The sequence below is a fragment of the Prinia subflava genome, chromosome 1 (genome assembly GCF_021018805.1).
Source record: "Prinia subflava isolate CZ2003 ecotype Zambia chromosome 1, Cam_Psub_1.2, whole genome shotgun sequence".
NCBI classification, from domain to species: domain Eukaryota; kingdom Metazoa; phylum Chordata; class Aves; order Passeriformes; family Cisticolidae; genus Prinia; species Prinia subflava.
Window position 1 is genome coordinate 47,894,800 of NC_086247.1, and position 23,287 is coordinate 47,918,086.

The 23,287-nt window shown below is 43.9% G+C and overlaps 1 protein-coding gene across 3 annotated transcripts in view; it reads left to right on the forward strand.

Moving 5' to 3' along the window:
* Nucleotides 1–19,265: 19,265 nt before the first annotated feature.
* The window catches only part of ABHD3 (abhydrolase domain containing 3, phospholipase), a 42,488-nt gene continuing 38,466 nt past the window's right edge, over nucleotides 19,266–23,287 (forward strand). For all 3 annotated transcript variants that reach the window (XM_063395591.1, XM_063395581.1, XM_063395572.1), the window contains exons 1-2: nucleotides 19,266–19,548; nucleotides 21,088–21,251. In XM_063395591.1, coding sequence (XP_063251661.1) covers nucleotides 19,402–19,548; nucleotides 21,088–21,251 — 311 coding nt within the window. In that variant the 5' untranslated portion in view covers nucleotides 19,266–19,401. The remainder of the gene's footprint in view (nucleotides 19,549–21,087; nucleotides 21,252–23,287) is intronic.

Below are 23,287 nucleotides of genomic sequence, written 5' to 3' on the forward strand. Positions count from 1 at the left end.
CCTGCGGCCGCGACGGCGGCGGCTCCAGGGAAACCGGCGGGGCCGCCCCCGCCCCGCCGCGCTGCGCATGCGCGGGCGCCGCGGCGGGCGCGTCGCTCGAGCGCCCCCTGCGGAGCCGCGGCGGGCACTGCCCCGCTCGCCCTGCCCCGGCCCGGCCCCCGGGGCTGTGCCCCAGGGAAGGGCGGGGAGCAGAGGAGGAGCTGGGGTTGTTCATCCCTGCCGGCAGGGCTGCCTGAGGCTTCCCCAGCTCGCCAGCCCGGCCGTTCCTTCTGGAATCGCGGCGTCATGCCGCCCGGGCTGCGGCGCCGCCCCGCCCGGCCCTGAGGTGATGCTGTGGTGCAGCTGCGGGAGCCGCTCCCGCGGCCGAGCTTCTCGAGCCACCCACCTGCTTCTCCATCCACACGTTGCTCCTATCGCCTATGCTTCGGTGGCAAAGGGGTTATCAATTCAATTCAGTTCTATCAACTAAGTCATGAGCGATCTACCTTAGGTATGTCACAGAATTATTGAATGGTTTGGGTTGGAAAGGTCCTTGATCATCATCTGGTCCCAACCACCCTGCCATGGGCAGGGATACCTTCCAATAGACCAGATAGCTCAAATCCCCATCTAACACAACCTTGAACACTTCCAAGGATGGGACATTTTATGAATCTACAATTCTACGATTCTAAACCTGTGTAGTGGTTTGCTCATTTTCGATTTACTTTTTTGTCCTCACGTACCATTTTCTTTTCACACTGTGGGTGTGACACTTGCATACGACCGAGGTGAGGTTGGTGGAACCGTACTTTTGTACCCAGGGCATTTTAAGCTGGTGTTCAGGTGCTCCAGTCTGCCAAAGGGAGGAATCGGTGCCTCTACCTGCCCTTCCCACCTTGGAGGATCCTTCAAGGGCGATGTACCTGCTCAAACTTTGAGCCAATACCTGCAGTGCAGTTCTTCATAAGCTACCCTCTTCATTAGCGCTCTCATGATACTGAAGGATTTCCTTTAACTCCACACATCCTTACTAATTTTTTATAGAATATGATTCTTCATTTCAAAGATGGTCCTCCACTGTTTTTGTCTCTCCTTTTTCTTTGTGTGTCACCTTTTAAAAAGCATCTGTCCTAAAGGACAGACAAATTTGAACCAGACAAAAGAAATTAATTTCTTAATCAACAGGGATATGGCTGAAAAAAGGCAGCCCAGCTACCTTATTTTTACTGTTTCTGTGCTTTATTTCACCTTTATAGTTATTAATACAGCTGGAAGAGTCTGTGAGACCATCTCCTGACTTCTTTTGCATAAAGGTATAACACAGCAGAATAATATGAACATGTAACCACCAGGCCACCACATTCCTCACATAATTTATGCCTTCTTGACCCCTGCTAGGGAATGTGACCTCAAACATGATATTATGTCCTGACAATGGGCAATCCCAAGCAGTTTCCCCTGTTCCTGCAGTGGAAACCTCGGAGCCCAACAGATAGCACGCAGTTACCAGGCAGTGTGGGTTTTACGGCAGATGCTTCTCCTTATACAAAAGCTACCCACAGCTTGTACTAGCTTATTACATTGGTACATGGCAGAATTTCCCAGAAATTCTGGAGGTTTCTTGGTGTATCAAAGGATCTAGCTGGGCTCTTGTGGGAAAAATTTGCCCATCTGCCTCATTCCACTTTTTCGTGCTTTGATAGTTATGGACAAGTATAAGGTTCACACGTGCCTAAGGATAACATGGGGCATGTTTTTCTGTTATCCTCTGGTACAGTTTGATAAAAAAGGCTTTTTGTAGTCAGGAAAGGTATACCAGAAATAACTAATAAAGTCTGAGATCAGAATTAGTTCTCCTGGAGAGAATCTAAGAAGTTCATCCATTACATAATTTTTCCACAAAAGCCATATCCTAAATTACAGACCTTAAGAGAGTCTGCTGCTGCTGCAGTTCAGCAGCAATGCATGTGGGTAGATATTATCCTGGAGTTTATTCTCTCCCAATAATCCTTCTGGTGACTCATGCTCTGTCTATCACAATGTGGGAAATATGGTTATTTAATTCATGTTTTATAAATAATTATAGATTGGGAACTGTGATATATATTGTATGAATTTCTGTAAAGCACCTCCCTGATCTTCCGGGTTCCAAAAATGGAAGGTGAGAACGACTTGCCCCTGCCTACGTGCAGCTCAACTCATTGGGACTCGCAACAGGTCAAACGCTACGTGCCAGCAAAGACGTGCCAGCGAGGACTTACACCGGTCATCACACACCTCTACGACAGTTACTCAAAGCAAGGACTAACTCTGGACATTAGCATTTGAATGTGCCCGGGGACCCTTTTGAGAATTAATGTAAATAAAGTTAATGGTCGATGATTAGAGAAACAATGGGAGGAAAGTTGCCGAGGGGGAAACTAAGTGTATTTAAGTTGGGTCTTTAGGTGGGCAAGTTTGTGAACCCAGCTAGAGACAAGGCTGCCAAGTCCTGTGTCTCTGGGGTCACCCTTGGCTCTACTTTTCCCGGGAGAACTTCGGTCAAGTAAGTTTGCTGTTCGTGGGGTTCGTATTGTTTTGTTTTTATTGTTTGAAATTGTTATAATTTGATTCTAAATTTTGTGATTTGGATGTTAATAAACCAAACTATTGAATTTGGCAATAAATTTGTCCTGGCGTTTATAACAATTTTGGCGCCCAACGTGGGGCCAGTTTTGAATATTCTACGGATCCCTGCTTCTGACCGGGGGGCGCCCCGCCGTAAAAAGCGGCCTGGCAGAGCGGGTAAGTCCGGAAGAACGAACTGGCTTTACGAACCCAGAACCCACAACAGCAAAGGGATTAGGCATTAGGACAAGCTAGCTTGGGGGGGCTCGGGAACTCAGCAGGGGTTTTCCCCTGGAACCGCGGTATTGTTTCACTCGTAAAAATCTAAGTGCACGAAGAATCCACGCAGGAAAAGGACCGTAAGTATAGCGTGGTTGAGTGGGGGTGACCAAGTGCTTGAGAACGTGTATGTGTGTGTAAGTGTGTGTGTGAATGAGACGTGATTTATCACGAAGCGAGAGCGGACCTTAAGGTCGCGTTTCCGCTGCTCCCGCGAGGGACACGGCCGACCGACGGGGAAGCGATTGGAACGTGTGATATTTCGCTTCGTGTGTGAGTGCTACCCGACGGGGTGGGGGAGGTCACCAGGAGTCCTGAAGGAAAGAGGACGTCCCTTTTTGAGTTCGGGGACGAGTAAGCCTTCTTGACCGCGACCAGGGGGGTCGCTTAATTTTTTCGGTGGCGGTTACAGAGCCCCGCCGTTAACCGAACATCCACGGAACGGTCATCCGCTGGATCATTAAGTTAACGGCATCGAGTTCGGAAACTCGGGATTTAATTTTTGGTATCCCATAACTTCTGTGCCACGGGGAGTATGGGATCAGATCTCAGCAGAGATCGGGAGGATTCTTTAAGAGAAACCTCAGCGAGGGCTGATCTTGAAATTCCTCGGAAAAGTCCATTAGGAAAGTTGTTGCAAGGTTGGCAAGAATGCCCAATTAGGAGAGGAGCATCTAAAGATCGGATGATTTATTTGTGTATGAATGTTTGGGGAGGAAAGGAGATAGGACCTAATATTATATGGCCTGTGTTTGGTACTTTTGACGAATGGGCGTGGGAAGCTCTGTGGGAACATGTAGCGAAGAAGAAAAGGAGAGAATTTGAGGAATTGGCATATGTTCTGTTATGGTATGAGGTACGAGTAAAGCTGTGTTCTGAAGAAAGGGAAACACGGAATGAACTGGACTACGGGATAAACTTCTCTCACGGCTCGGTGGCCCCCGTCCTGCCAGCCCCTACCCCTACCACTTCCTCCTCCCCGGCCTTCTCAGGGGCAGAGTTAACACTGCCATCCGAGACCCATGCGGAGCCCCGAGCTCAGCGGCCACTCCAGAAACCTCCCTCCCGTTCAAGGAGATTCCCGAGAGGGAATCCTGCCCCCGTTTCTGGTCCTGACCCCGCACCTCGGCCACCGACGCTAAAATATGGAGAAAAAGAGAAGAAGAGTAAAGAAAACGAAGGGTGGAAGAATAAACCAGACAGGTATATACCAGTTAGAGCCCTGGCTAAAACCAGGACCCCCGAAGGAGATCTTGAAGAGCCCGGGAGGGATTCGGGGTAGGACAGTTGGTGTGAGAGCAAGAATGGCCCGGGAGGAAAAATGGGGGAAAAGAAGCATTCCCGTAAGAAATTTGACAGCAGAGCAAAACAGAAATTACCAAAGGTGAATTGGAATGCATTAGAGAATAACTAGTGGTGTTGGGAAGCGTGCAAATTAGAAATGCGAAAATTCACGTGAGTCTGCAAAAGGAGAAAAAGATAGAAAAGGGATTAAAAGGAATCTTGCCTACTCTTTTCCTTGGTGGTAGTAGATCTTTTACTTCAGGCTGAATACATTTTGGAGACTCCCTAGAGTTGTGTATTTTGCTTTAAGAGTTTTTTTCTCCTGGACGAGATCGGCGGAGTTGTTTTTTTTCTTTTTCTTTTCACTAACGTGAGAATAGAACGAAACCCGCCCCTTCCCGCAAGCGGCAGGGCGAGTCAGTCCATGGTTGCCGGGAGACGAAGGAAAGCGGCAGTTTTAAAGTGATTAGACAAGGCTGCCCGGGGCAGAAAACCGCCCTGTAAGGCGAAATAAGAAGCAAAAATAGATAAAAGTATTGAGAGAAGAGACCAAGAATGGGAGCTATACTTATGCGTAAGAAATACCTAGGTGTTTGTTCTTGAAAAGCTGAAAATATATCTTCCTTTTAGTTGTCTGTCTACTGTATGTGAGGATTTTGTGCAAATCAAAAGGTTGATAGTATGGTAGATGTAGCTCGTCTATGTTTGAAACAATTGCTACATTTTGAATTCGGATTGTCAGCTTGAGCAGGAATATGGCATTTGTGTTAGCAGACAGTGTACTGCAAGGGTTTTGTGTGTTTCAGTTTTTCTTTCAAAAGGTTGAAGCATGTGGCCGGTGAAGTCCAAATTAAAGCGGCTGTTGAGAGGCAGGAAACTAAATCTTTCTGTCGAGATAGTGTTGGAATGGTAATTGGAGTCAGGATTCTAGTATTAAGTTGGGAAAGTGGTATAATTCTCTGTGTTGGTAGTTACAGGATTTTTCTTTATTCTTTGCAGTTCCTATTCTGTATGTATTTTATCTAGTTGGGAACCGGGATTCTTAATTTTAGATGGTTTGTGTTGTCCCTTTGATATTATGTCTTCTTACTTGCTCCTCAGTTTAGAGGATGTGAACCTTGAGGTTGCCCTAGTGCCTGTGTTTTTCTGGTGGAGAGTAAGTGATGTATGAGAGGCAGCATTTTGTCACCAGTGTTAAGTTTAGTCGGTGTTTGCTTGTGTATTTAAGTTTAATAATACGCAAGAATGTATAGCAAATACAGGAGCTTTACTTTGGGAATTAGGCACAAGTTATCTCGAGTTTGTTTGTTAAGAAAGGCTAAGTTTGTGAAGTTTTTTTGAACTGAAGTAAAAAGCAGTAGTGTTAATGTTCTGATAATTGTACTAGATAAAGCTGTCTGATTACCGGGGCCTGATGTTTACAGTGACTCCTGGCTTTGGAAAACTTCTGGGTTTTAAGTTCCGAATTTAAGTAATGTATAGTTTATTACAGAGTAAGTTCTGCTCTTTGTAATAGTTTCTTCTATTTAGTGTGCTTTGTTTTTTTCTGTCTTGTTAAAATACTCCCCCAGAATTATGGGTGAAGTCTTAAGTTTTTCTCTTAATTTGTACAAATTTTGCTTAAAGTTATCCTTTATTAAGTTGTACTACTCACTGACTGTTTGAATTGGCTCTCTGATGAAGGGAAGAAGTCACTTCAGCTACTGCTGCAGGATTGTATCTTGCCACGCTGAAATAGGGGTCTGCAGCTGATCCTGTCTGTGAGAAATGGTTTGTAGACGGATCTGCACGAGTAGTTGATGGGAACTGCCCCGGTATATTAACCGGGAGTTCCAGCTTTTCGTGGATGTTAGCAATCACACGGCGTATGGAGTTCTTACACAGGAGTGGGCGGGAGCCAGGAAACCGGTGGGGTATGTTTTAAATGGCTTACTGAATCCCGGCTATTGAAATATGAGGCAATTCTGGTAAATTCCCCGGAGTTAGAACTCCGTACTGCTGCTGCTTGAAACCCCGCCCAGTTTCGGTCCTGGGGAGGATCTGAGGAGTGTAGTCACAATTGCTACGAGGCAGTGGAATTACAAACCAAAATAAGAAGTGTCGCCATCAAGCTAACAGCAGAGCTGAAAGGTCCGATAGTGCTTCTAGAATTGTGTTAATTTTGCTGATCATTAGAGGTGGCTGAAGCAAGGGTGAGAAGCAGTTGTGAAGGCAGATGCTTCTTGGAGGCTGAGTGAGAATGGCCATGGCAGGGTGCACATCGAAAATAGGGACAAGGTGGTCTCATTGTCTCACTCAAGTTGCGTCCTTCTTTTGGCTGTGTGTATCTGAGAATGTGCTGAGTAGGGGTCTGGAATATAAATTTGTAGTTCAGTTAATTAGCAGCAGTGCAGACTCATTACACTGAGGCTGTAGAAACTGAGTGAGGATGTGTGTAACCTTAACAGCTGATTGTCCTGGAAACTGCTGTTGTCACCGAGCATTGTAGGATACTGGGTTTTATGAATGTTTGTTTGTATGCCAAATCACTCTGAATGTGCTGAGTTTGATTCTTGAAATAAGCCCAAATTGTTTGTGCTCATCTATGATTTTTTAAACTGAATTTTTCTTTAAAAAGCTAAAACCTGTGTTAATACTATGGGATTTAGAGTAGTCTTAGTGTTTATTGTTTGCTCGCTATATATCCAGTGGACACTGTCAGAAGTATTGGTAGGATGTAAAAAGAATTGTTTGTATGTTTCAGTATAAACCTCGTTTAATAAGAAGAAAAATTTTCTTTCTGATTTTTCCTGTAACAGTGCAAAAAAGGGGAAAAATTCTGGATGGTATGGTACATTGGGTAGATAGTGAGGTGAGAATCATAGTGATCCAGAGACAAAATTGTTTTTATGGTAAAGGTGTGAATGTACTATTAGATAACTTGTTCTAATATTCAGATTTTCTGAATAGTAGACATGACAAGGATTCTCTTTATACAATATTCTTGTAGTATTGGGCTGGTTTGGAATTTTGTATTAGGTAAATTCAATCTGAGGAAGTTGCAGGATTTCGATGTATATTCATGAGATACAACCAGGAGGTAAAGTACTGATCAGAGCTTGGAAAGCGGTGTCATTAACCCCTCATTAGGAGGGACCCTTTCTTGTCCTTTTAACTACAGATACAACCATCCGAACAGCTGAAAGAGGCTGGACACACGCCTCCAGGGTTAAGAAACTAACAGCCCCGAGGAAAAACCCCGAATGGAAGGTCATCTCTTCCCCCGGAGATCTGAGGGTCCGGCTGCACCGAGGATGCCAACACCCTGGAAACATTAAGCTGCAGCCTAGAAGAGCCTCAAAAGAAACTTAATAACCACCCGACAAGGAGGACTGAGAGAGGGAAGAGTAACCAGAAAGAAGGTGTTAGAACATCAAGAAGGGTGAATCCGGAGCTCCAGAAATTTAAAGAGAAAAAACTCCAACCCCAGGATATCAGAAACAAATGGCAGAAGAAATATCCATGCGCTGCTCTGAACCTGGATGCCCCCCTGCAATCCATATATCCATTTCAAATACAATTATTGTCTTGAAATTTGGGTGGTGCACTGCAAGTGGAGGTAAGGGGGCCGCTGGGGTTATGCCCCAGGTGTTCTGAGGAAAAACAGACTCTGACTATGCGATTCTTAAACTGTGCCACACGTTTGGGATTGATAGAACCAAAGTATCCCGGGTAGTATTCAATATACGAAAAGGGGTTAAAGGGAAAATTGGATCTAAAGGCCCAAGTGTTAGCCACGGAGTGCCGTCGAACTAATGTAGTGCCGTAAGTGGCAGAGCAAGTAAAGTAATCTCGGTGGAGAATTTTTAAAAAAGGAGGTGTGCCGTCCAAACCACCCCGAGGGTCCGAGCAGAGAGCCCCTGCTGTCGCGAAGAAACTTCCCCGTTGTTCGGTTGCAACCCGACAGACGCTGGGCCAGACAGAGGGAAGCCTCTGCGGATCACTCTAGGGAGTGTGACATAAGGCTCCTCCAAAAAGTTACCCCTGTTAAGACACAAGTAACTAGCTGGCACTCAAAGGCAGTCAGGGACATGGGAATTGGAAAGATAGAAGAAAAGCAGAAAAGGCAAACATAGTTCAAGAATCGCTAGTCAGGTGTTTCTCCAAGGAACGGGAAACTCGAGAGAGGAAAACAATTAAGTTAAATACAAAACATGAATTAAAATTATTGACAAAAGAAAAGAAATGGGGGAGTTGTGGGAAATATGGTTATTTAATTCATGTTTTATAAATAATTATAGATTGGGAACTGTGATATATATTGTATGAATTTCTGTAAAGCACCTCCCTGATCTTCCGGGTTCCAAAAATGGAAGGTGAGAACGACTTGCCCCTGCCTACGTGCAGCTCAACTCATTGGGACTCGCAACAGGTCAAACGCTACGTGCCAGCAAAGACGTGCCAGCGAGGACTTACACCGGTCATCACACACCTCTACGACAGTTACTCAAAGCAAGGACTAACTCTGGACATTAGCATTTGAATGTGCCCGGGGACCCTTTCGAGAATTAATGTAAATAAAGTTAATGGTCGATGATTAGAGAAACAATGGGAGGAAAGTTGCCGAGGGGGAAACTAAGTGTATTTAAGTTGGGTCTTTAGGTGGGCAAGTTTGTGAACCCAGCTAGAGACAAGGCTGCCAAGTCCTGTGTCTCTGGGGTCACCCTTGGCTCTACTTTTCCCGGGAGAACTTCGGTCAAGTAAGTTTGCTGTTCGTGGGGTTCGTATTGTTTTGTTTTTATTGTTTGAAATTGTTATAATTTGATTCTAAATTTTGTAATTTGGATGTTAATAAACCAAACTATTGAATTTGGCAATAAATTTGTCCTGGCGTTTATAACAACAATAACCCCTGCCTCCCCTTTGCAGCAGTGTGTGACTCTCTCCGGTCCCAGGGCACACAGCGGCCAGGGGTGCGACACCTTCCCCCTGGGGGGCTCTCACCTCCCCACCCAGGGACTCCGATGTTCTCGGCAGTGTCTATTTCGGAAGCAGAGATGGAGTGGAGGCGAGACGGGTCTTGGGGTAAACTAAGGAGATTTATTACAGGCATAACTGAAGCATAACAACTAAAAGCTGGACCCCAAAGACAGGGAGCACATGTCCCGCCGTGGGTTTTATAGACGGGGTGATACAAAGCAAACAACCAATGAGAATGCACTCGGGGAGGAGTCTAGGGCAGGGAATACAGAACTAAATCCAATGGGAATAGCAGAAGCAATGTAATGATATGAAACAGCAAATGATATATCGAGTTAGGGAAGATTGGCAAGGAAGGTTCTAGAAACAGAGGCAGGGACACAGAGAAATGACACCTAACGGCATGTATAATTTAAATCATAACACACAAATGAAATATAAAGCTAGCTTGAAAACTTAAAGTGGAAAATCCACACCACAACACCCCTTCTACTCACCTGCTTTTTCTATCACATTATTTACTTGTAAAAACCAGAATCTCTAAAGATGACTGGATCATTTCAGAGGTGTCTTAGACACACAAGGGCATAAGTAATATCTGGAACCCAGTATCTGTTGGACTGAATGTGACTGCTCCCTCAAAAGCTGACAGGGAATTCTTTACCAGCTCAAAATACAGACATTTGAACAACTTTATTCATGTGGTAGAAAATAAAGGCTGGATAGAGTGGTCTGATACATTCACTTCCCAATGACGACATGACTAATTTCTGCACTCCAATCTGTCATTTCTACTCCTGTATGGCCACAAAGTTGTGGAAAGTGCAAAATTGTCATTGGCTACGTGATTTAATTTTCCAGAATCCCAAATATTTTAGTGTATTATCTGTTTGAATCATACAATATAGTCTATATTCTGTGCACCTGTTTAGCCAACTAGTAAGGAAAAAAGATTTTTAGCTCTTGAATACTTTATTTGAATTAGCCTTCAAAATAAGCAGTAATTAATGTCTTCAGATGGAGATTTAAAAAGTGACATCAGGGCATAAAAAAAAGGATATTGCTCTGGGGAAAGATTTTCAAGTTATGTTGGACAGTTAATGTTCCTATCTTGATATTTTTCTGATATCAGCCACAAGAATATACGACAGCATTAGTGCTAGAATAATGAGCAAGAGAATCTAAATCTGAGTGAGGACCAGAAGACTACTGGAGACTCACAGAAGGGTGTAGATGGAAGGATCAGAATGTAATAGCAAAAGGAAAAAGAGAGCTTTGAGTTTTGAAAAGAAGCTGAACTAAGGTTAGAAATAAAACAAGCAAAAGTACAACCAAGATAGAGATTCCACAGGAAGTTGGATCCAGCTAACATATTGTGACAAGAAAAGTGACAGATACCATGTTTACAAATATGTGCCAGAATTTTCTTTAGAAACTGGGAAACTAGCAACAGTAACACCTTAAGGAAAGAACTTTTTTTTATTCATTTTCCAGAAAAAAAACCAAAAAAAAAAACCCCTTATTGGCTTAAGGTCTTTTGAGAGGCAGAAGGAGTTAGCTCCTTGGCAGGTTGTACACAGAATAAATGCATGCAGATTTGCAGTTGTCTCTAACAAGTCTCTGGTCCCTCAATCGGACCTTTGTCTTCTCCTGATATATGCTGAGAGCTTCTCATTTCTTCTACACTTGCATTTGGAGGAGAGGAGAGGAGAGGAGAGGAGAGGAGAGGAGAGGAGAGGAGAGGAGAGGAGAGGAGAGGAGAGGAGAGGAGAGGAGAGGAGAGGAGAGGAGAGGAGAGGAGAGGAGAGGAGAGGAGAGGAGAGGAGAGGAGAGGAGAGGAGAGGAGAGGAGAGGAGAGGAGAGGAGAGGAGAGGAGAGGAGAGGAGAGGAGAGGAGAGGAGAGGAGAGGAGAGGAGAGGAGAGGAGAGGAGAGGAGAGGAGAGGAGAGGAGAGGAGAGGAGAGGAGAGGAGAGGAGAGGAGAGGAGAGGAGAGGAGAGGAGAGGAGAGGAGAGGAGAGGAGAGGAGAGGAGAGGAGAGGAGAGGAGAGGAGAGGAGAGGAGAGGAGAGGAGAGGAGAGGAGAGGATTGAGCCCTTCAGCCTTCTGAAGCCTGAGGTCTTCCCTTCAGCCACCAGATGTGTGACTGTATCATAAAAAGATACCAAGTTGGTTAAACAGGACTGTCCCTTGTGAATCCATGTGCTCACACTCCAAGTAATTTAATCTATCAGTCTCAGATTGTGGGGGAAAATGCCATCTAAACCCTCACTACTACAGTTAATTTATTTCTTTGCTTTTCAGACAATTTATTTCTTTGCTTTTCAGGTCTACAATCTAAAAATTAAACTCATAACCCCACTCAAACCCAGGACCAGTAGAGGAATGGGACTAGGGTTTTTTTTCCACTATTCAGACTGGCAGAGCAATAATGCCTTCAAACTGCTGCATCAGAAGCAGGCAAGGCGCATCTGCAAAAGGCTTATTTACAGTGTTGCTGGCCCTGTGAGACACTCTGGGGGCCTGTGAGGCCCTTGCTTTGAACACTCGGGTGGTTGTGACAGAGCAGTTGAATCACAGGCTGGAGGAAGAGAATCCACAGTGCTTCAGGCAAACTCACACTAATTGCAAAGACTCCTTCATATTCATCCAGGAGTTTGGATGCACAAAAGGAGCTAGTGAACAAGTTCTCTTCTGGCTACCCAAAATTAAATATACTGCTGAGTCAATCCCCCAGCTGGTGATTATGGTCTTCCTCACCACTTCCTGCCATATTGGAGCAATCCAGTCAGGGGCCAAGAGAAAAGACCTCTGGTTTGTGCAGAATCCATTCTGTGCATGCCCTGTAGACTCCTTGGTTTTGCTGGAGAGCAAACACTTTTGTAAGAGTGACTTTTTGTAGGAGCAGCTGCCACCCTCCTGACGGGTAGGGCATCTCTCAAGACAACTCTCAGAATCACAGGAAATAGGACTTTGGAGAACATCCAGCCCATGCTTCTGTGCATCAAAGCCATCCAGAAAGCTGCTTGTCTAAACTCTGCCTGGTTGTGTTTCAGATCTGCAAAACGTCACGCTCCAGCAGGAAATTTTAATATAAGTATTAGCCTGGATTGAAGAGAGGCTTTGATGGAGGTTTTTCTGGACTGTCTTGTTTGATTAAAGCTGAACTTGCAGTGTTGCATCTGGAACACATAATGGAAACAGACCACAGAAATGGTACGGTGCTATCTGGAACACAGAAAGAGGACTGTGCCTTTTGCAGGAAAGAATTCTATATGAAAGACTTGCTTTTATACATTTCAGAAGAAAAAATCTCAACTTCTTGAAAAGACAATTTTTAACTTGTGGAATTACGAGGTTTGGTTTACTATCTTGCACAAATCTTGAGTTCTTAGAATTTGTCATATGAAGGATATAAAAATAGCTGCCTATGAGTTGAAAAAACATCTAGTTTGGATATAATCAGCAGACTGCAGTTTTCTTTTAAAATTACAGTTGTAGAGCTTATTAATTTATACTGATGTGAGTCCAAAAATTCTGCTTCCTTAGTTCAACACTCTATTTTAGAACAAGCATGTTTTTTAAGTCCTCCTCTTGGAAATGGAAAGCATTCTAGATTTTAATTTTCTTGTTTTCCCCAAAATAGATTTTGTACCACAGTTCTTTCCTGTGGACAAAAGTACTAGGAAAAGAAATTCGGAAAAAGGAAGCAACGATCTTGCTCTTATTGAAATAGGCCTATTCTTCTCTGTATAAGTAACTGAGGAAAACAGACAGAAATATTGGCAAATGAGATAAAAAGTACCGTCTTACTGAAAAAAAAATGCCCCCAAAGTTGTTGTTGTTGTTTTTAATGAGAAGTATGTAATCTCACTCCACGGAAACTTCTGGTCTGATGAACGTGCCACTTCTTTAAGTGAAAATGTACATAATGTACATAATGTATATTTTCTGGAACCCGAAGTACCAGTTCAGAACCTCAGGGCACATCCTGTTTATCCGTGGGTTAGTGTTAAAAACAACCCTATTTCCGCAGCCTCTGCTGCCATCGCGTGGCCGTGAACTATCTCTCAGCAATGCTAAAATTCATTTGTCTTAACTTGTCGCACTTTCCTCCGCTTTATTTGCCAGCTTCATTACTCCGGCACAATCCAATTTTCTTCCTCAATTTTCAGAAATGTCATGAATAATTTGCATTGCTTTTTTTTTCCTAGTTTCTGTAGATTAAAATATTTTTAATGTCAGATGGTGAGCAAGTTGTCATGCACCAGAGCAAATTGCTGTGGGGGGCTTGGTTTTCACTATGCTGGTGGCATCCTCTGTGAAACTGTTAATTAGAACAGATGTATTAACCCACAATGTCCATGGCACTGGATCTTTTTCTAAGGAGTTTTATCTCCTTTTCTAGAACAGAAAAACTGCTGAGCAGAGAACAGAATAAAAATACATAATTTCATATTCCTGCTGTGAAACAGAAGCACTCCTATGGAGATCTGCTAAAAAAGAATGATTTTTTTTCCTGTATGTAGCTAAAAACCTCAATATGTTGAAAAAGTGTTCTAGGATAGTAATAATAATGAGCATCCTGGAATCTTCTTACTTGGTTAAGGTTTTAAGTTTTACTGTGCTGAACTCTTTTGAGTGGAGAGAAAACAAGAAGCCTGTGAAGATTCTCCTGAAGTTTAAAATATTCAAAGATAACATAAAATAATTAAAAATTATGTAGCAATCTAGGGTATACACACTGCAATACCATGTACTGATGTTTGCACAGCTATACAAATTCTCCTACATTAGCACACCTTACAGGATTCAAAAATGTATATTTACCTGATATTTCCAAGAGTTTAGCCAAATATTGTTGTTTAATTCATAGATGATTTTAAATTAGGTGATGTATTGCAAAGAGGGATTAATTTCTTCCTGGTATTAAATTTCCTGATTGCAAAGATTGTAAAGAAGGTACTTACTTGAAATTCTAAGATGTAATCAGAACCAGCTAGATCGTATTTTTAGACTGATAGGAAAATAAACTGTCTCCACAAGTCATCGAAATATTTTAAGAATGTTCCTGCTTTATGTGCATGATAATTTTTGCTGCAATCAATGGGGCCAATCATGTGCAGTGTCCTGTGTCAAGTACAGGTTTGTCTTGTATTACAAAGGCATTCAATATTCACTCAGTAATGCCTAAAAGATTACTTCAGTACCAAAAAAATACCTCTGTTTAATTTGAACAGTCTGCCAAAATAGTAACAAACATTGAGCAACTCAAGCAGAATCTAAATTTTCTATGTTTTGTCATAAGAAAAGTGTTCCAGCCACAACATTATGTAATCCTGAATTCTAAGAAATAATATTTACAGCACACTCTGATAGACTTGTTGAAATCTGTATTTATCTGAAACAAGGGTAGAAATTTTTTGAAAATTAAAAAACTTGCTAAACAAGGAAAAATGCTTTGCATAAAATAAGCATTTAAAAAGCTACATTTCATTTAAATTTGTATACAATTCTTATAAATAATTTTTATTCTTAGAATGCTAAAGAAAATCTAAGAAATTGCCTAAAGGAAGACAATTCATTGAGCTTATTTCTGACTCCACTGAATTCAGCTGGGGCCATACTGCTGAGGTACATAGAAAAAAAAAGAGTTTACCAAATGTATACAGAAGTTATTTAATTGGGGAGGGAGGTGTTACATGATTATAAAGCATTCTAAGATAGGTTGGTCTTCTGTGTGAAAAATGCCACTATTTATCCTTTTATCCTCTTTGAACTGATTACGAAAGAATGAAAACAGGTAAATAAAACTGAGAATGCTTTACTGCAATAAATCTTCCTTAAAGACAGGAAGAAATTTAACGTGGATTCAACATCCAGCTCTACCATGCTCTTTCAAAAATTCTCTAAATTCTGTAGCAGCTTCTGTTAATATTTTTAATGAAAAACTTGATAAGACAAATGCCTTCAATATAGCTTCTCACTTTCAAATTATTTTATACTGTAGTGTCAGTCACAATTTTCAGAATGCCCTCAATCTCTGATTTCTGAACAAAGCAGTTTAAAATTAATTCACATTTCTGAGAATTACACTCAGCTATATATCACAGAATTTTACCCTTCATTTTAACTCTTTTGTGAATATTTTAGGTGACACAAAACAAAATTTCATTACTGTTATTTAAATATTAAATTTTATTATTTTTACAATGATGAGTCAAATCCTCTATTTTGGTCTGATCCTCTGTTAACCATGATTTTGTATTTAGCAGTTTGCCAGCTGTAGGCAAAGGCAGGGAACTGATTTCATGCAGACCAGATCCTGCAAGAGTCATCCCAAGGGAGACAAACATTGAGAAGTCTTCCTGTTGCAGCAGCTGTTGAAGGTATCTTCAGTCACCCAAACAGAGAGTAAAACAATGCCTGCTACGCCTGCTGAATTGAAATGCATTTAATTGAAGGAAACATAGTTAGGGGAAGAAGTTAAATTATCACAGAATCATAGAATGGTCTGGGTTGGAAGGGCTGTAAATATCATCTAGTTCCAACCCCCCTGCCGTAGGCTGGCACACCTTCCACTAGACCTGGTCACTCAAAGCCTCACCCACCCTGGCCTTGAGCACCTCCAGAGATGGCACATCCACAACTTCTCCAGCATCTCTGAATCTACCCTCATCCAGTTTAAAGCCATTCCCCCTTGTTCTAGAACTACAAGCCCTTGTAAAATGTCCCTCTCCTTTAGGTACTCAAAGGTTGCTTTAGGAGTCCCCAGAGCCTTCTCTTCTGCAGGATGAACAACTCCTGCTCTCTGTCTGTCTTCAAAGGGGAGGTGCTCCACCTCTCTGATCATTTTTGTGGCCCTCCAACAGGTCCACCTCCTTCCTGTGCCAAGGACTCCAGAGCTGGATGCAACACTCCAGAGGTATTCTCAGAAGGACAAAGCAGGGGGGGAGAATCACCTCCCTTCCCTGCTGGCTCCCTTTGACACTGTCCAGGATGCTGTTGGCCTTCTGGGCTGCAAGTGATTGCCAGGTCATGTTGAGTTTCTCATCCATCCACATGTCCCAAATAATTCCTTTTGAATCCTTTGTTCCTTCCAATTTTACCACCATAAAGGGCTGAGAAATACTTCTTGATGGAGTGAAGAGAAGAACCTTAGAAGAAAGGATGCGTGGAAATATGAAGATAATAGTAACAGTAGCAAAACTTAATAAAGGGACAACAGAAGCAGCCATTCCTAATGCCACAATTATTGATTTTTTTCCTGAGCACCAGGAATACAAACACAAACACAGCCTGGCTTTCTCCGTCTGAAATTTGAAGCCTCCGACACAGAACACCTTCACTGACTTCATTCATATTTTAAGGAAAGACAAATAAATAATATGCATGAGGAAGTCTTGAGAAATGCTGAGTTGAATTTTTCAAACACACTCTCCCATTCCCTTGCTGATAATAAATATCACCAACACTGGATGCCTTTTCCTCTATGGTAATGGAAAACTTTTCAGATGTTTTATGCATGGACTTCACACTTTTTAAGTATCCCAAGATAATTTATGCTGACACAAAGATATTTTTCCCATTTTGTTAGATGAATACTTCAGTTAAAGAAACATTAAAAAAATATAATCAAACAGAACCTTGAATTTAAAGCTCTGAGGTTAAAAGTCACTTTGTCCCTCCTCGAGGTGCTGCTCATTGAAATCCATTCCAAGAGTGGGCCTACAGAGAACTGCAGTGGGATGAACGTGCAACTGTCCATTGGAATGTCAGTAAGAACATAGTGATTGTGTCCCAAACCCCAAATGATCATAAAAACCCCTCCCTAAACAAAAGATACCATAAACATAGTGCAGCCTTCTAGTGATAAGAGCAAATTGAACTGTGACTCTTCCATTGCTTGTCAATTATTATCTATTGCTTAAGCAAAACAAATTGGCAGACACTATGAAAGAGCAGTCCTGTGCCCTTTAGTTTCTGCTTAATCTATAATCCATTAGTAGTGGGTTGAGGCAATCACTTTATGAAGCACTTGGAGAGAAGAGAGCATATTGCAAACAGGAACTCTCTCTGGGAATGTACGACTCTCTTTCTCTGGAAAAAAATGCAGTAAGTGTTCAAAATACCATAGTGACCACCTCCTTTTTTCACACATGCACAATTTGCAATGACTCAAACACTTGGAAATGGTTGTACTATGAGCAAAATACAGCCTTTTCTTTATCAGCTCTGCAAAATGTGTTGTAGGCTGAAGAACAATGTTTTAAAGACTTAAAAATCCCAACACCAGGACTGGAGGATCTGACGGGGATTGCTTGAAGCAGAAGGAAGTTATTGACATTACTGCTGTTGTCACTGTACCAACATGTTCACACAGTAAAAACCCAAACCCCTCAGCCCTCCTCAGTATATGTCATTTGTTTCAGTTTGCCTGCAGCCTGTCACATATGCCTGACCTTGTTAATATTCCTATGAGTAACCAACACAGGATAGGTGGTAGTCCAAGACCAGATAAACCTCATCCAGCTTTGTGTCTGAATGGTTTTTCAGGCATTCAATCTCTGTTGATTGTTAATCAAGTCATTAAACTACTGGGTTTGTGTGACTCAAAGTCTTTCTATAACCATAAGCAGCCACGCCTTCTACTTTTCAGTCAAATGAGTGGATATGCATTTAGAGGCCTTCTAGACCCAAGGACACAGGCTGCATCCTCTTCTTTCTCAGACATTTGGGATTTTTCTTTTCTCTAGATTTTGGGTGACTCAAGGATTCTTCAGCTTAATGAGGATAGAACTCAAACAGAACAGTCTGCTGCAAGCAACAGCTTACAAATGTTGCAGATTCCTCTGCATCCTAAAATCTAGGTGTCAGTTCAGCCAAATTATTGTCTCTGAAGATTTCTAAGTTCACACTGGAGATTAAGCCTACATGTCCTCAAACTGAGCTATACTGCAGCTCTCCCACTGGAGTGTCCCTTCGTGATAAATCCTTTTATCTGGGGTCTACAGCATACACTCCCAGCAAGTCAGAACCAAAACCTGGCTGTGGTTATCCTCCATCAGCAGAGGAAGTGCAGCATTGACAACAGTAGGTTTCCACCCATTTGGTTTCCTGTTTCTGTAACAGCTCTGGGGGTAAAAAAACAAACCCCAGACCATCCCTGCCTGCACTTACCAATTCCCATACTCCTTTAAACTTTGGACAGCTGACTGTATAGGAAGAATAGGTAGTTTAGAATTTCTTCAGATCTCTGCAATACGCTCTTGTCTTTTCATGGTGAAAAATAATTTTTTTTTTTTTTTTTTTTTTTTTTTGTAAATTTTGAAATTTGGATCTAGCAAGAAAACCCAGATAAGGTAAGAAGTGAAGAATCTCACTGAGCAACGTTTGTCTTCTCTCAGCAGTTCATGGAGCTGGGCCATAAAATAAGGAGAGGGAAAGTACTTCTGTGTACCACGGTGCATCTCAAATAGCAGATGCTCAGCTCCACGATCTTCGTATTATCAGCTGTGCTCCTAGCATTTTGCCAAGGAAAAGACGCAGATACTGTGTGTCTTTTTGTGAAGCTGAAGGGGGGGGAGCATCTGAGTTAGCAAACATGAGGGCCTCCAAGCAACAATCCATACAGTAGCTGAAAAAGGAACTGGCCGAAATTCTCTTGGGAATTAGAAATACCTCTACTCCTCTCGGGTCTTCACTAATGCCTTGTAACAGCAGTGATAAGCGGAAGAGCAGTAGCACGCTTCTGTCCCACGTAAAACTCTTAGAGCGATATTGCTGATTAAACACTGCTGCTTTTGGAAGCCCATGTTCCCTCTTCCCTGCCCGGCAGTGACTGAGTTGCACACACCTGCATCAGCTGCTCCTTACGGCTTCGGACGGGTCCCTTTCCTATCTGACCCCCACACGCCCCCCCTGCCCTCCCGGCAAAGCGACGGGGCAAGGTGACACGGCAGGAGCACCGGGATGCCACCTGCCGTGTGGCGGCCGATGCCGGTAGCGCTGCCGCGGAGGAGCCGGCGCTGGCGGCGGGGGCTGAGGCGCCCCGGACCGCCCAGGACTGCCTCCCCAGCGCGGCCCCGGCCCGTCCAAGCCGGCGCCAGGCCCCGGCAGCAGCGGCGGGGTGGGCCCGGGGCGGCGCTGTAGCGCGGAGCGGGCCGCGGGCAGAGGCAGCGGGAGGCGGGCGCCAGCTCCTCCTTCTCCCTTTCCTCCTCCTCCCTCGGCGCTGGGGTGGGTTCGCCCGCGGCGGCCGGGGTGTGGTGTCCTGCCGTGCCGACCCCCGTGTGCGATGGACTGGCAGGTGCTGACCAGGGAGCTCTCCCTCTACCTGGAGAGCCAGGTCCGCGTGGGGTTCTTCGGCTCCGGCGTGGGCTTGTCCCTGGTACTGGGTTTCGGCGTCGCCTACGCCTGCTACTACCTCAACAGCATCGCCAAGGTGAGCGGGAGGACGGCGGGGCGGGCGGGCTCCGCAGGTGTCCCGCTGATGGGGACAGTCCAGTCCCGAAGGTCACCGCGACCCACCGCCCGCAGCCGAGGGGATCGCGGCTGGAATGGCTGGGGGGCAGGGCTCTGCGGCCGCCTTGTCCTCACATCCCTCGTCCGTCCCCTGGAGGTGCCGCCCCGGGGTCCCGGCCGGCAGAAACCCCGCTCGAACCCCCGCGGGCCCGGCAGCGCAGCCTCCCCCGCCCGCCGGGGCTGCGTCTTCCGCGGGGGCCGCCGGTGAGCCCCCGAGGCCGCCGGCCTGCGCTGAGGGAGGGCTCCCCTGGTCGTGCTCGGTGTGGGAGGGGAAGGGGCTCGGTCTCGGCAGTCCCCAAAATGCAGTTGTACCAGTTGGAGAGCTTGGCCGGATGCCATGGTTTGGAAAGGGAGGTTAGGAGACTGTTCTCCACAACACAAACCCGACCTACTTGGTTCACGAGCAGGGCAGGTGATAAAGTAGTTTTGCCCTTGTGTCCCTGTCGGTACCATCCTAAGTACCTCGGGAGGCACCATGGAAGCGTTTTGGGGACTGGAGCACTCTTGGGCATCTCCTCATCAGCAGTAGTTTTACAGATAAATTAGGCAATCGCAAATTACTTGGATACGGTGAGCCTGATGAGATCTGAAGTGGCCCCGTGATGAGAGCGCCTCGTTGAATGCGTAATCAACTGAAAATACGCATATCAGAAGGGGTTTGACCCTTGAGAACCTGAGTGTTGCCACAGTCCTTCAGAGAACCGCTGGGAACACAGCCTTCCTCTTCATAGAGAAGAGGGTACTTGATTTTGGTCAGAGGAGAAAAAGGAAGGGAGGATGTGCTATTACAGCTGTTTATATAGAATGGTTTTCCTCAAAGCATCTGTTATTGTCCTGTTAATGCTTGCATGTTGGGGGGTCATTGTGACAGAGTGTATAAGAAATATGGTTGCTAAAACCTGAGATGTTTGGTATACAAGGGCTTTTCCACGTTAATTGGTATACAAATGGAAACTGTAAGCAAATTGTCTGCATGCAGAGCATTATTAGAGAGGAGGAACCGAGGCACTTGTGTACTGTAGAATGAGATGGGAGGAGAAGTCCCTACCAGGTTAAAAAAGATATTGCGGTTAAAGTGCATGCATGAATTAAATATCATTTTTGTGTGGTCCAAGAAAACGGACTTGGTAAAATCTTTCTTGCCTGCTAAGAAATTGGGTGATTTTAATTTGGCAGTGAAGTTACAGTGCTGGTAAGAGTAAAGCTAGATCAGTATGTTAGTAGAAATAGGTAAGGAATCCATTATGCTTAATGGGTTTCACTTTTTGCTTGGGCATTTTGGCATTTTGTTTGGTTTTCATTTACTTATCTCTGTACCATGAAAGGTAAAAGCATTGCAAATGGTTATATGAAAGAAATTAGCTCACTGAGAGAGGATTTAAATAAGCTTTATTTCTTTATTTGTTTTTTAGTTTGTTTTATAAGAATGCCCATGTCTGACTGTAGTCTCTTCTCCTAGAAACCCCAGCTGGTGGCAAGCAATGACCGTTTCTGCCGCTTTCTCGAGGAGTATTGCCCTGTTGTGACAGAAACTTACTATCCCACGATTTGGTGCTGGGAAGGTCGGGTACAGACACTCTTGCGCCCCTTCATCACATCTAGACCCCAAGTACAGTACAGGAAGTAAGTGCCTTTATTCTGGAAAGTGATTGATTTGATGTCCAGCTGTTCTCTGACTATGTCACACCCACTGTCAAACCCACAAGTTTGTGCCTGGTTTTTTTTTGCTTTATGCCTACCTTTACAACTTTGTCATAGACTTGGAACAATCTTTATCATAGGTTCAATATGAAGTAGGTTTAAAAAGTCAGTGTTCCCAAATGGCCCTATTTTAGCTCAGAGAGTTTTGTAACAATGAAATGTGGGTGACAATATAGGAACTGATGCGGTTACATGTTCACAGGATTATACAGTGGATGAGGTCATAAAATACCTCTGGAGGTCACCTAGTCCATCTCCCCTGGTCAAGCAGGGTCACCCAGAGCCAGTTGCCCCAGATCCTGTCAAAATAGCTGTTGGATTTCCATAAGGATTGTGCCAGTGCTTGGTCACTCTCACATTGAAAATGCATTTCCTGATATTCAGAGGGAACCTTCCATGTTTCAGGTTGGGCCCATAGTCTCATGTTCTGTCAATGGGCACCACTGAAAGGAGCCTGGCTCCATCCTTTTTGCACCCTCCCTTCAGGTATGTAAACACAGTGCTAAGTTTCCCCCAAGCCTTTTCTTCTTCAGCCTGAGCAGTCCCAGCTGTCCCAGCCTTTCCTCACAGGAGATCGGCTTCAGTTTGTTCATCATCCTTGTGGCCCTTTGCTGGATTCTCTCCAGTATGTCCATGTCTGCCTTGGACAGGGGAGCCCAGAGCTGGACTCAGTACTCCAGGTGTGGCTGCACAGTGGGGAGGATCATCTCCCTCAATCTGTTGGCTATATTCCTCCTAAGCCACCACAGCCTCCAGACTTTTGGCCATCTTTCCTGCAAGGGCTCATTACTGGCTCATGTTCATGGTGTCCACCAGGAGGACTCTCGGGTCCTTTTCTGCCAAGCTGTTTTCCGGATGGGCACCCTCTACTGGTACATGGCGTTGTTCCTTCCCAGGCACAGGACTTTGCACTTCCCCTCACTGAACTTTGTGAAGTTCCTGTCAACCCATTCCTGCAGCCTGTTGAGGTCCCTCTGTATGGCAGCACACTTACTTGGCTTCTCAAATATTCTGGTGTTCAAATGCCACAATTGTGCAAGGGTCATGGAGTCACTCTATGTGTCCATTAAATCAACATGTTGTACCTTAACCATAGCACGGCCACATTCAGCCTTGTTTTGAATCTACAGAACTTCTGGGATTTTCAGAGTAACTTTTACCTGCGAGTTTATATTGTGTTCTTTCATGCCTAAATTCTAAGAGGGAAAAAATCCCTTATATTTATTTTTTTGTCCTCAGCTGATCTCTTTCACACAGAAATGAGACTTAGTCTGGCAAATGAGGCATTTGGCACAAGACCTAAGGAGAAGGACTTTTATGCGCCGGAACCTGGATGCAACACAAGTTGTTTCAGCTCTGCTTGCACGGTAGAATAGATTTAGCATTTAGCAGTTTCCCTTAGTTTTAGTAACTAGGAAACATTTCAGTGGTATGACCATGTCCACTTTTTCTAGTCCTTCTTGTACACTTTTATTTCAAGGGTTTTGAGAGAAGAAACATAGTTCCATGGGGCAGTGCTTATTTAGCACCATTTTAGACTGTGCTGGCAGTACTCAGTAGCGTTGCATCTACTTCCCATTACTGAAAAAGGGCAAAGCTGAGCTAATGAGTCTGACAAGGCTGGTCACGTTTAAAATCTGCAGTAGTCACTACCAAGAATCTCAACAGAAAAATCAAATACAAGGTAGGCTTACATTTCGGTAGTTTCCACACCAACTCCCTTGAACCATTCAAATATGTATATACTAGCTTTTATCTACGTTTGGCTATCTCTTCTCCATTTGGATAACTGCTTTTCTAAATTATGAAAGTAAAGTAGCACTTTAACTGTTCAAAATTTCCAGGAAGTGGGAAGATTTGTATGTTTCTAAAAAAAAGAATGAAATTTTTTTGTCATTGTTTAATGCATGCATAGCTTCTTGAGATACTACAGTATTAGTTGCATTATTAAGATATGT